Here is a 13,331-nt window from a genome sequence, read left to right as displayed (position 1 = left end):
GGGCATCTGGAGGATCTTCCACATCACCACAGTTGCCTGCAAAGGACAGAGCAGCCCGAGACAGTGCTCAGTGCCGAGGTGTCCGTGTGGCAGGGCCCGAGCATGGGAGGGAGAGGCCCGGAGAGACACAGGGGGAGCACCGGGCCTGGTGGTCCTGAAGCTGCCCCGAGGCCAGGTTTCAGCCCAGCGCCTGAGGCAGGGAGATGCAGTGGGGGAAGGAGGATGCAGAGCTGCTGGACAGGTGGCCTTGGGGCCAGCAAAGGCCAGTGTCAGAAACTCACAGCCAGGACAAAGACACCCGTTTTGTCCCCATCGGAGGTGCACGTGCTGTGCTCTGGCCAGCTCCCCAGCACATCGAGGAGTATCAGCTGCGCCGGCTCCGCAGTCCTGGGCGAGCACATGATGCTCTTCCACATGGTCAAAGCAGCTCTGTGGGGTCAGAGCTCTGTCTCAGAGGAGTCTGGGACACAGCACCGTGGCCTGGGCGGCAGTGGGGAGCTGAGCTGGCTGCCAGCCCTGCCTCTGCCCACTGCCCCTCGCCAGCAGCACCCAGACAGCCCAGCCCTGTGGGGACAGGTCCCTGAGGGCCAGCGAGGAAGCATGGCAGAAGGCTCGGGGGCTGACGTGCCAGGGCTGGCAAAGGGAGCAGCCAGAGGGCACTGGAACTCTCTGTTGGTCAGACACCTGGGACAGGCTGTATAGGCTGATGGGCTGGGGAGCCCTGAGCCCTCTGGGCAGGTGGGCCCCATACCTGTCACAGGATGGGGCCACACGCAGGAGCGTCATTACTACGTCAGCAGGCTGCTCTTTGGTGAGATCCAGCAGGGCCCTGTTCAGCCTGTGCTCAGCAAACTGATTGGCCATGAGCCACTGGTGGATGTACCTCACCATGGCAGGCACCTGGAGAAGGCACGGGGAGACTTGGAAAGCTGCCAGAGGGAGGAATGTCCCCAGCTTCCCCAGAGAAGTGCTTCCCTTGCCACCCCACTGCCATGGCCTCAAAGGCTTCCAGTGAGCAGCAGGCGTGACTTGGGAGGCCAAGCAATTCCTGGGAGGATCAAAGCCTGGCCACAGGCTGCTTACTTGCTTTGGATTGCAAAACCCCTCCTCTACGAGCATATCCAGCAGGGCAGAACAGGTCTTGATTTTGAAGATGTGTGAATATGCTCTGAGCCCTGTGCCCATGGTGCCGGTCTCTTCCTCCCGAATCCTCTTGATGAATTTGCAAACCAGCTGTAGGAGAAGGGCAGGAAGCCAGGGATGTTCCACAGAATGCTCCAAGCGCGGTGCTCGGCTGAGCAGTGACAGCAGGCCCAGCCCAGGTGGGGATGGCTGCAGGTACCTGCGCTGTTCTGCGGAAGAGGCCACGGGTGCGTTCCTGCTCTTGTGTGCGGTCCACGGCTGCATCTGGCAAAGAGCGAGCGCAGCCTGAGCTGAGGGGCTGCGGGAGAGGCCGGAGAACACAGCCCAGCCCTGCGCTCCCCAGGCAGGAACAGCCCCGGGATGTCCCAAGGGATGGAGCACGGCTCTGGGGTGTCTGTTCTGGCCCCTATTCCGTCCTGTCCATGGGCATGTCCCCAGGGGATGGGATGGGATGGGATGGGATGGGATGGGATGGGATGGGATGGGATGGGATGGGATGCAATAGGATGCAATGGGATGGGATGGGATGGGATGCAATGGGATGCAATAGGATGCAATGGGATGGGATGTGGCCAAGCTGGCTGCAGCCACCAGCCCTGCAGCCCAGCAGCCCAGCTCTGCCACTCACCCTCCTGCAGAGGCTTGAACCGCACCACCTCTTCAGTCTCCTGTGCTGGGCCAGCTCCAGGGCCTTCTTTCTCTTCCTCCACCCAGGCCAGCTTGGGCACTCTCGGGGATCTCTGCTCCATGTCAGTGACTGGATTTGTGACGACTCACAGGAGAGATGTCTCAGAAATCTCCGAGTCAGCAAGGCCTGCAGTCGTGTCTGGAAGGCACCTTCAAGAGAGAAGCCTCAGGAAGGCTACAGGACAGCAAGTCCTGCACTCTGGTCTCGAGGGCTCCTTGCCACAAGGACAGGAGACTCCTGTCAAGGATTGTGGTCTGGCCTCGAGGGCACTGGTGGCAGGGATGGGAGATGCCTCTGGGGCACCAAGTCCCACGGTCTGCCCTCGAGGACACCTGCAGAAGAGAAGCCTTGGGAAGGCCACGGGTCACCAAGTCCTGTGGTCTGGCCTCGAGGTCAGCTGCAGGAATAGCACCTCGGAAAAGCTCTGGGTCAGACACGAACAAGTGTGCTGTGCGGGGGCTCCTCACGGCACCGCTCTGTCCCGTCCTGTCCCGTCGCATGCTCCGAGCACTGTGGTGTGGCCTTGTCACCACCAGCTCCTATGTCACCCCGTGTCACAAAGGGCCCTTGGACACGCTGTCCCGTTCCATGCCACGGTGACCGTGCTGCCCCATGTCACAAAGGGCCCCTGCACACACTGCCCCCTGCCCTGGGGCCACCCCCAGCCCACCCAAAGTGGCTCAGGTTGGAAGGAATCCCTCACCCCAAGTGTCTAAGACAGCCCGACAGGATCTTTAGGAGTGGCTGAAACCATCAGCAAACGCTGCCTTGCTCTGCGGGCTCAGGGCAGCAGAAGGAGGCCCCAGGGCTGCCGACGCAGCTGCGCTGGGAAGGGCATGGGGCCTTCCACAGAAGCTGGCACGGCCTCCTTGGGACACGTCCTGGCTGGTGGCCATCCTAAGCGTGGCCGTGTGACACAGACGAGGAACGTGTGGGCCAGGGCAGGAATGCTGCTCTGACCCCTTGCGCCCGGGGAGCGCTGACATCAGCAGATGTGGCAGGGTCCCTGCCCAAGCAGACCTGCCACCCCCGAGCCCTGGCAGCACCAGTGCCTGTCTCCTGCCTCAGAGACCTGTGCCCGTGGGGGGCTTCTGTGCCAGAGGGAGCCAAAGCCCACGTGCATTGGGGGCTGCGCTCCTGCCTGCAGGGGCTGTCGGCAGGAGCACCTGGAGCAACTGCTGGCAACACTTGGGTCTCTGTCAGAAGCTCTTACTCCATGCTGAAATTATCTTCTCATTGAAGTTATTGCCTTCAGCACAAAACCACCTCAGCGGCGAAGGCACAGAAGAATCTGGCAAGTAAGAATCCTCAGTTCAGGAAAGCTTTACTTCCCATTGCTCGACTCAAGTAGTTCCAAAAAGTCGCAAACTTCCCAAATTAATTGGGATGGCCTGAGGAGGTGAAGATTTGTAATTTTGCTTCCCATCTCAAAGCAGCAACTCATTTGCCTTAACTTCATCCACTGAGGGTCACTTTACAGAACATAACACTACACAAAAAAAGGGCAAAAAACAAGGGCCATGCTTTGGTTTTCTAGGAAGGGATGATAATATCTTAATTCTCTTAAGGAATAAAAACTCTCAAGAAATGAGAGTCCACTCAGTGGTACAAAAGTAGCCCAAAGAAATGAGTAGATGGCAAAAGGGCTAATCCTCCCCCGGTACAGATTTCTAAGTGGCCAGTAAAGTACAGCTCTCCCCTCTTGTTCCCTGCAGGAGAATCAGGACCATGAGGAGGAAAAGTCACAGATATTCTTTGTGCCCTCCCTAACCAAAGCTGTGCCAAAGCACAGATGCTGCCTTCAAACTGACTCAAATTCCAGCCTAGACCTCTCACCTTCCAGACAACTCCTTCTCCAACACCCCCCCAACACCAACCCCCCCAGACTCCCACACAGAAGCCCTCAACACCCCGCCAGGAGCCCCAGCTGTCCCCATCCCTCCGCAGAGCTTTCCCACCCTCCAGCAAACGCCCTGGTTCCCTGCAGGTGCCGTGGGATGGCACTCAGGAGGATCTGCTCCAAGGCCTTCCCCTGGAGCACGCTCAGGCTGCCAGGCCTATAGATCCTGGATCATCCTTCCCACCGAGCCTTCCCGTGCACGGCTGTTCCATTTGCACCTTTGCGCTCAGCTCGGACTTCTCCACTTCACCAGGAGTGCTGGGAAAGGATGGAGAGCAGCCGGGCAAGCTCTTTCTCCAGCTCCCTCTTTACCCTTGGGGAGGGAGAACATTCCACAGGAAAGCAACTGGTGCCACAAGGAGCGGGTGGCCTCAGGCACCTTTGGGGATGAAACAAGGCCTTTGTTTGACATAAGTAAGCACAAGCAATGCACATGAGTAAACAAGTAATTAGCACAGACATACCTAAGTACTTAGCACCAGTTAGCATAAGAAAAACCTGGTGGCCTAACTTGACATGAGAGTGACCTGACAAAAAGCTTTAGACACAGTCTACCAGAAGAACTAAGGGCAAGTGTGGAATCAGCCCTGTGCAGGGAAGCTGTGAGGAAGACTTTGTGCTGCTTTGGGGCATCGAGACCGCTCCTGGCCAGCGCCTGGAAATCAGCTTCAAGTTTGGGAATCAGACACAATGTATTTCTAACCCCCTGCCTATCAAATCACCACAGCCGTGTAAAGAAGGACGGTATGTTTGATACATTCCTACATCAACCCACTGAAATTTATATGTGGCAGAGAAACATTTTAGTGGGTGCAGACCCCTGCCCTCCCGCCAGGTCAATAAAAGGGCTTTTGGTAGACCATACATTTGTCTGCCGATTTGTTTGAACGAGGGAGACCCCTCAGGACTGCTGTATCCTGAGGGAACATCATTGGCCTTGGCCTGTAGGCACCTGCACAAGCTTAAAATCAGCTGCCTCAGCTTCCAGGACCTCTCTTGGCCAGCATCCTGACGTGGATGCAGGACTGCTGTGAGGCACTGCTGGGACCCAGCGGGACAGGACCGGCTGTCTCGTGTCCACGCAGCACCCCTCACACAGCCAGGGCCATCCCAAAACCAGACAAACTCTCACGTGTCAGCAGAGGGGAGCAAGGAGCACTGGGCTCCTCTCAGGGTATCTCAGCTGTGCTGGCTCCACAACATGCCCCCACTCTCAGGCCTGCTGATGCCCAGCTGCCAGAAATGCCTACCTTGTTCTCTCCAGGATGCACAGGGAGAGCCAATGAGCAGGACGCCTTGGGAGGCAAACCTTCCCAGCCTTTTCTGAGGCCAGGGACACACCAAGATCAGCCAAGACTCTCCACGCTGCCTGGCCCACACAGCCCAGCTCTGTGCTGGCTCTGGGCCACAGCAGCTTCCACCAAGCAAGAGGCAAATGCACATTGCCAAGAGTTGAAACCCAGCAGACAGGGAAGAGGTGAAAAGTGTGTGTGTAAAGGCCTTTTAATTCACAGCTCTCAGAGAGAGCTCTGGGGCTCACGGCTGGACAGAGATGCTCCTGCTCACGCCTCTGTTCAAAGGGGGAGCACACCCTGCTACAGGTGCCTGGGTTGGTCTCTGCAGGTCCAGGCGGATGCCAAACTCGCTCTTCACAGCCTTCTCCCTTCCCTTGCCACTCTGCCACAGAGAGCCAAAGGGGGACCCTTGCACCTACCTCACTGGGAGCTCCCTGGGAAGCACTTTCCTTGAGAAGCAAGCCCTTTTCCTCCAAAGGCATTTCCCCAAATGAAGCTTTCTTGGGCAACACCAACACACTCTTAAGAAAAGCTGGAAAGGCTTAATGACTTCAGGTCCTTTCAGGACAGGCACTCCAGCTGTAGCTCGTATTCTCCCAAGTGTGTTTCCAGGTGGAGGTTCAGAGGGGCAGCCCCAGGCCCTCTACAAACACAAGCTGCCTGCTGCCTCTTCACCTGCCTCAACTCCTGCCTGCGGTCATGGCACCAAAACCAGGCTGTTCCAGCCAGAGCCCAGAGCCCTGTTCCCGCAGGAAGCTGTTGCCAGCACCTTCCAGGACTCTCCGCTGTGCATGCAGAGCTTTTCATGCCCGCTCCCAACAGGCTTTGGAAGGCAGAGCACAGCCTGGCTGGCTCTGCCACCAACACAGCCCAAACACTGGTGGAGGAAGAAGTAGCAGGGGTTGTTTTGCGGCCATGCCCAAGAGAAACTGGAAGGGTGCCCTCCCTCTGGTCTCACTTGGTTGGCTTTCTGACTGGCTCTGAGCCTGGGGCTGCCATTGCTCAGTTGTGGGGACCAGAACCACACCTGGGATCCCGGCACTGCCTGACCGTGCTCCGGGCACTCTGTGCAGAGATAAACAGTGTGTATCAAGCTTAAAAGGGGCCTTGACCAAAAGGGCTGCTGGTAAGCTGCTCAGAGACATCTGGTGCACAGCTCAGTCCCTGTGTGAGTAAAGGTTTGGGGCTTGCAAGCAGCCGCCAGCCAAGCGTGGCCAGAGGGAGGGGGAAGGGTCCATTTGCCAATAGAGCGGCAGGAAGAAGGGATCCACTAGTGATCCTGGGGGTGGGTCAAGTGAATCTGGACCTTAATGCTGTGATTCTACTTACTGCTATTGTGCGCTTGTGGTGTCTGGACATTGTGGTTAATGTAGGTGGGTTTTTGTGATTGTGTGAGTGAGTGCCTTTGTGGGCTCAGTTATACGAAGGAGGGGGCGAGTGAGTGAGTGTACCCATGGTGCGGGGCGGGGAGGCTCTGCCCACTAGTGAGGCGGCCAAGTGAGGCCCAGGGTGCCGGCTGGGAGGCTGTGTGGGCAGATAGCGTCCTGCGGGGAGGCAGCTGGGGAGAAGCAGAGCAAGCAAAGAAGTGTGGGTGAGGACATGTGGCATGTTTGAATGTGTTTGTGTAGATTGTGCATGTTTTAACTGTGGCTAGACGAACTGAGAGGATTCCACTGCCTCAGTGGTTCGGGTTTGACCCCTGGGAGTTTGTAAATGCAGTGAATCACTGGATAGATAAAGGGGATGAACGGGTTTATTTAGAGGGACTTTATTGGACCTCAGCTAATGGTAACATAAAGGTAATTTACATCGTTTCTCTAGATTGGAAGCAACCCACTATAGAGAATTTAGAAATTCACGAAGGAGTAAGTGGAATAGCCTGCCTTTGTGGGCAATTCTTGGGAGCCTTGGGCACCTCGAGAGACTGGCACCCTCCATGGGCACTATTGCAGTGCGGAGTTTGTGAGAGGTGTTGGTATTGCTGTTCAGCAGGCGGCAGGGCATATGCTCTGAGTGTGGATGGATGTTTCCTAATTGAGCCCATTTTGAACCTCAGATTTTAAAGCTTGTGTGTGGAAAATCACATCTGGTACCTGTAACCTGGGGTTGCACATGGGAGGAGAATTGGGAAAGGACTGTGAGGCTTTGTGAAGAGAGTTTTGGGTGGAAATGAAAAGGAGAAGGAGATAATGGGAACTCACCAGAGCAAAGAAGTTCCCCGAGCTAGCTCTTTGGGGTGTATCTTAACCCACTGGAAAGAAGTCACCAGTAGGGGGGGATTGGAGAACAAGATTTAATCCAACACTGCATGCGGTGGTGGCCATTATACAGGCTGGAAGATTGAGCCAAGTGGCCACCGGCGGGAACTTTAGATTGTAATACCTTGTTGCAGTTAATGCGGTTTTTAAGACAGGAAGGAAGTAGGATGAGGTCTCTTATGCTGATATGTTTCTCACCTTACGAAATCATCTGGAATGGGAGAGGCACTGTGGGCTCAGCGCTCCCTCAGACCCACTGGTGTTAGCCCTTGAGAAGGAAAACAAAGGAAATAGAGGGCAAATTAAGCAATGTTGCTCAGCGTGCAGCATAGGACAGCCATGTACCAAATCAGATAAGGTCTACCGTGCTGCAGCTCAAGAACAAGATGCAATAGATTTGCTGAAAGTGCCTCCTAGGAGACGGGAGGATGAGGATGAGGATGAGGATGAGGATGAGGATGAGGATGAGGTGGACTTTCCAAAAAAAGAGGATGCAGGCTTGGAAGGGACATCTACTCAAATCCACTCCCCTCCTGGCAGTCCGGTTTTGTCCAGAACCAGGAGACAAGCAGTGTTACAGGCCGCTCTGCGAGAGGCAGTGGGACCAGAAGGAGGGAGACTGATGGTTAAAGTACCATTCTCCACCCCTGATCTAGAGGCGTGGGAAAGGATTGCTAAAAATTACCACAGCAACCTGACACTTATTGCGAAGCATTTACGATATGTTATCAAACAACACAACCCAGATTGGAGAGACACCCAGTTATTACTGGATACTTTCACTGAAACAGAAAAGCAGATGATCCTGAGAACAGCAGGGGCTTTGGCAGAGGATCACCGTAAAAGCCAGTGATTGGATGTAAGAGAATTTTTCCCTCTCCAAGGGACCCTAAATGGGATCCAAATATATCGGCAGAGTTTCAGAAATTAGCAGATTATCAAGATTGGATAGCACTGGGAGTGGAGAGAGCTATCCCAAACACCAAAAATTGGTCTGTCCTGTATTCTATTAAGCAGGGGCCTTCCGAGACTCCATCTGAGTTTCTAGAGTGTCTAAGGGATGCTATGCATCGCCATGCATCATTAGACCTGGGGTCTGAGATACGAATTGTGGTGCAGAGAATCACAAATGGGACATCTCGCCATGATCAATATGATCAAGTGAAGCCAATTTTATTGTGCAGAGGCCTGTATTTATAATCAATTCTGCTGTGCAAGAGTCTCTAGCTAATACATGATTGGTTAATCCTAGCTGTTTATGCGTCTAAAATTAAATGCTGGTTGGATCACCCGATTCTTCATGCGTCTTGCTTTGGTTGTCTGGCCCACCCTGAGTTCTCTTTTTTATTTTGCTGACAACTTTGCGGATTCCTCTGACTTCTTTTCCTGTCGTCAAGGATTCACTGACCCCGTTTCTAGAACTGGTTCCTTTGTTACCAGAGGCTGGACTGTGCATCTGCTGAATGTGTCCATTGTCCTGCAAAAAATCCTCAACAGGGGATGTTCTATTAGTTCCAGAAGCAGGGTGAAATCTATTAGGGTGGGATTTACAGGTGCAGTTAGACATTGGAGTACTGCCAGAGGAAGGAAAAATGGTGGTTAAACTTCTCCAATTAACAGAAGAGAATGAGGACAAAATTCATGAGATGGTGTGGGCAAAACCAAAAAATCAAGGTAAATTGAACATGAAACCTGTAGTAATAAAAACAGTTGATGAGAACCATCCAGTTCAGGTATGACAATACCCACTCTCCCTGGAAGGGAGACAAGGACTGCAGCTGGCCACCCAGGACCTACTTGAGTAGGGTGCCTTAGAACCATGTATGTCCCCCATAATACACCTGTTTTACCAGTAAAGAAGTCTGATGGGACCTACAAGCTTGTCCAAGATTTAAGAGAAGTTAACAAAAGAACAGTGAATCAGTACCCAGTAGTGCCTAAGCCCTATACACTACTGAGTAATATCCCCCCAGCACACCAGTGGTTTAGTGGGACAGACCTAAAAGATGCCTTTTGGGCATGTCCACTGGCAGGAGAAAGTAGGGATATGTTTGCCTCTGAATGGGAGGACCCCGATTCAGGGAGAAAGCAACAGCTTCGGTGGACTAGGTTACCACAAGGGTTTTCCAAATCCCCAAACCAAACAATTCTCCATCAAACCTGAGATAAAGATCATCCAGTATGGAGACGATTTGCTTCTCTCAGGACGGGAAGAAAACAAAGTTCGAGAATCCACCATAGCATTGTTAAGTTTTCTGGGGAGCCAAGGACTTTGAGTATCAAAAGGGAAACTCCAATTTGTAGAGAGGGAAGTAAAATGCCTAGGACGTGTGATTTGTCAAGGGAGCCAGTGGCTGAACCCTGAGAGAATTGCAGGGATTGCCTCACTCCCACGGCCAAAATCTAAGAGAGAAGTCAGAGGGCTTTTAGGCCTGTTGGGATAGTGTAGGCTATGGATTGAAGGATACATGCAGGCCATCAGGTTCTTGTTTGAAAAGTTAATAGAAGAAGAGATAAGGTGGGAAGAAGACGACAAGCAAATTTTGAAGCTTTAAAGAAAAAATTAGTCAGTGCAGCAGCACTGAGTCTTCCTGCCTTAGACAAACCCTTCTATCTGTGGATATAGAAAAAGGGGCAGCACATGGAGTGTTAGCACAGGACCGGGGAGGATCCAGGAAACCAGTGGCCTGTTTATCAAAACTGCAAGACCCTGCCAGCTGGGGGTGGCCAACCTGCATTCAGGCGGTGGCAGCGAGCGCCCTACTCGTAGAAGAAAGCAAAAAATTAACCTCTGGGGGAAAATTGAAAATATATACCACTCACTCAGTAAGGAGTATCCTCAGCTAAAAGGCTGAGAAATGGCTCACTGATTCCCAAGTGCTAAAATATGAAGCCATCCTAATAGACAATGGATAATTAGAGTTAATTGTGAGTAACCAACTGAACCCTGCCCAGTTTTTAGATGGAAATCCAGGTGAGGAATTAATATATAATTGCCTAGAGGTTATAAATTATCAAACTAAAGTAAGAGAGGACCTAACACATCAACCATTCCAAGGAGGGAAATGATTGTACATTGATGGATTTCCACAGGTAATCCGGGGACAATGGGTATCAGGATACATTATAGTAGATGAAGAGTTAGTGGCCCTAGAAAAAGGAAAGTTACCTTCCAACTGGTCAGCCCAAGCATGTGAGTTGTATGCCCTAAAGCAAACTCTGGAAATATTAGCACAGAAAAGAGGAACAATATATACAGACTCAAAATATGCTTTTGGAGTAGTGCATACCTATGGGAAAATCTGGGAAGAGTGTGGGCTATTAAATTCAATGGGGAAAGGAACTAAAAACTTATTTTAGAAGTGATAGAAACCTTACAAATACCAGAAGAAGTGGCAGTAGTATATGTTAAAGGACATAAAAAAGGGGTGACTCAAGAAGAACAAGGGAACCATTTAGCAGATTTAGACGCTAAGAATTCAGCCAAATCAGGGTCAGAAAAACTAATGATAGCACTAACCCCTATGGGAGAAATAGAAGAAGTTCCCGTATTCAGTGAGACAGAAGAGAAAGAATTCCTTAAAATAGGAGCTAAGAATGATAACAAAGGCAAGTGGAGATTAGCAGATGGGAGGCAAATGTTGAATAAACTCCTTGCCAGGAAAATGTTAGAAGGCATACATGGAACAACACATTGGGGTACACAAGCGCTAAGTGATCAATTTCTAAGGGACTGGGGCTGCATTGGAATTTTTTTGGGATAGCTAAGCAAGTAACTGAAAGGTGTGTGATATGCCAACAAGTGAGTCAGAAAATCATGAGGAAAACACCCAGAGGAGGGCAAGAACTAGCCTTAAGACCCTATCAAAACATCCAAGTAGACTTTACCGAGCTTCCCCATGTACAACGGTGGAAGTTTTTGCTAGTGATAGTAGGCAACTTGACTCACTGGGTAGAGGCGGTACCCACGGTTAAAGCCAATGCCAATGTTGTGAGTAAAACACTTCTAGAATCAATCATTCCCCAATATGGGATGGTGAACAGGATTGATTCAGACCAAGGAACTCATTTCACCTCTAAAATATTGCAAAAAGTTGTTCAAACCCTGGGAGTAAATGGGAATTACATACTCCATGGCATCCACAGAGTTCTGGTCACACTGAAAGGATGAATCAAACTCTTAAAAGAGCTCTAGTTGAGCTGATGACTGAAACCCGCGTCATAGATAAAATGTCTCCCTTTGTCCTTATTAAAAATTAGAAACCAACCCCGGTCAGATCTGGGGGTGTCACCCTATGAAATGACATTTTGTTACCCTTTTTGACCTCACCCCAGAGCATTGCCATCTATGAGGAAGGGGAAGCCAATGCCAAGAAATATGTTATATCTATAGGAGAAACCTTACAAGGGCTAAGACATAAAGAGGCAATTCCTCAAACTAACACCCTGGATTTCAGAATCCATAACGTTAATTCTGAGGATTGGATCAAGTAATGATCAAGTCATGTAGAGATCAGCCTCTAACTCCTCAGTGGGAAGGTCCCTTTCAGGTACTGTTCATCACCGAATCAGCCGTGTGAACTGCAGAGTGGGGATGGACTCATGCCAACAGATGGACTCATGCCAACAGTTAAAGGCCCGGTAGAAGAACCCAAAGAGTGAACTACAACATCCAGACTGGGTGAAACGAGATTGACTCTTAAGCAGAGACTGAAAGACAACCAGAAAGACACCAAGATGCCCAAAGTCAAGCTTCCACCAACCAGTTTGAGGACTGTCTTTCTGTGTTAATGGGTGAGAATTATCAGCATCTGTTGATGGGAAGTACACAAGGGTCCGTAAAAGGTGATGGGACAGCTTCTTTAAGAAAATAAGACAAAGGAAGCAGGGCAAGACCCCTTTGTTCAATATCAAGAAGACCCCATAGCCCTGCTGTGGGTAGCAACCCCGTAGGCATGGTAAGGTAGGGACAAAAGGCCATATTGGACCTCTGTAATTCCCCAACTGTCTTTGAATACAAAAGGGACTGGAGGGCGAGACCGAGCTGGCCTCTGGACCCCTAAGATACAATGACTATGGGTCGCAACCACATAGGCACGGTAGATGGGAGTCAGAGCCATACTGGACCTCTGTTAGGCCCTTTTGTCCATTCCAAATAAGTGTGTCTAAGGAAAACCTGAGATTTTTCTCCTGTTCCCACTGTCCTTGCCCACATCAACAGATGCTAGTATGACTCATTCAAGAGAGAGAGAATTTTTTTAATGTAATTGTTCAAGCAAAATGACTTACAGAAAAAGAAAAGGGGGTTTGTTATAGATGGGTAATCCTATTGTTGACTCTCACAATTAAGGGGTGAATATTAAGTATATGTTAAGAGAAGTTGTGTAGGTGTATAGTTATCTTTCCCCTCCCTCTTGCATTGTTATCACGGGATGCCCTCAGTAGTCAAGGCATTTGGGAGGGTCGGCTTGTTGCTATGGCAGCGCCTGACCTCCAGTCAAGCTGTAAGAAAGTGATCTCCACCACTGGACAGTGAAGAAGAAGTGGATTGACAAGACTTTGGGAGGGGCTAGAGGTATAAAAGATAGAGCATCCATTTTGTAGATGAGCACAGGGTGACTGAATGCTTTGCTTCTGGCACTGTATTTATTCTTTATTCACTCTTCTGTTGTATTTTGATAAGGTCGTAATAAACCATTTACATTTGTGAAAGTGAAAATAGTTTCTCACATGGGGTTAGGGAATGTGGGGCAAGGTGTCCACACTGGGTCAGACCTCAAGTTAAACTTATCTGACCTGGCCAGACCTCTTTAGGAGCGGCCCTACATCAATATCAATCACAGAATGCTGCAATCACCTCTTCTCTAATGAGAACAGTAATAAAAGACACTCTTTAAAATAGGAATACATATTTCTTAGAAGCTCTTTGAAATATTTCTCCATAACTGTATAAGGAAACCTTCTTAATGAACTACATTAGAGCAGAGGGAAATCAAGGCAGAGCCATGGTTTGTCAGAAGTTGCTTGATCCTAATGAGCCCTGTGGT

General features: G+C 50.8%; 1 protein-coding gene and 1 long non-coding RNA gene across 3 annotated transcripts in view; one reads left to right on the top strand and one right to left on the bottom strand.

The window, feature by feature from the left end:
• Positions 1 to 290: 290 nt before the first annotated feature.
• LOC137467057 (uncharacterized) lies at positions 291 to 1,522 on the bottom strand. Of its 2 annotated transcripts, XR_010995394.1 has the most exons (4): positions 1,343 to 1,522; positions 1,084 to 1,233; positions 752 to 900; positions 291 to 429 (listed from the first exon to the last, which is right to left on the bottom strand). It is a non-coding gene; the product is annotated as an uncharacterized lncRNA (long non-coding RNA). The 2 variants fall into 2 exon arrangements; XR_010995393.1 differs by having other exon boundaries at positions 1,084 to 1,522.
• A 10,255-nt stretch (positions 1,523 to 11,777) lies between these two features.
• The window catches only part of LOC137467046 (serine/threonine-protein kinase pim-1-like), a 42,151-nt gene continuing 40,597 nt past the window's right edge, over positions 11,778 to 13,331 (top strand). The window contains exon 1 of the mRNA XM_068178604.1: positions 11,778 to 11,834. Within this exon, the coding sequence (XP_068034705.1) occupies positions 11,778 to 11,834 (57 nt within the window). The remainder of the gene's footprint in view (positions 11,835 to 13,331) is intronic.

This window comes from Anomalospiza imberbis, unplaced genomic scaffold, assembly GCF_031753505.1.
Source record: "Anomalospiza imberbis isolate Cuckoo-Finch-1a 21T00152 unplaced genomic scaffold, ASM3175350v1 scaffold_51, whole genome shotgun sequence".
Taxonomy (NCBI): Eukaryota; Metazoa; Chordata; class Aves; order Passeriformes; family Viduidae; genus Anomalospiza; species Anomalospiza imberbis.
Note: the sequence above shows the minus strand (reverse complement) of the source record. Positions and strands in the feature narration are given on the sequence as shown.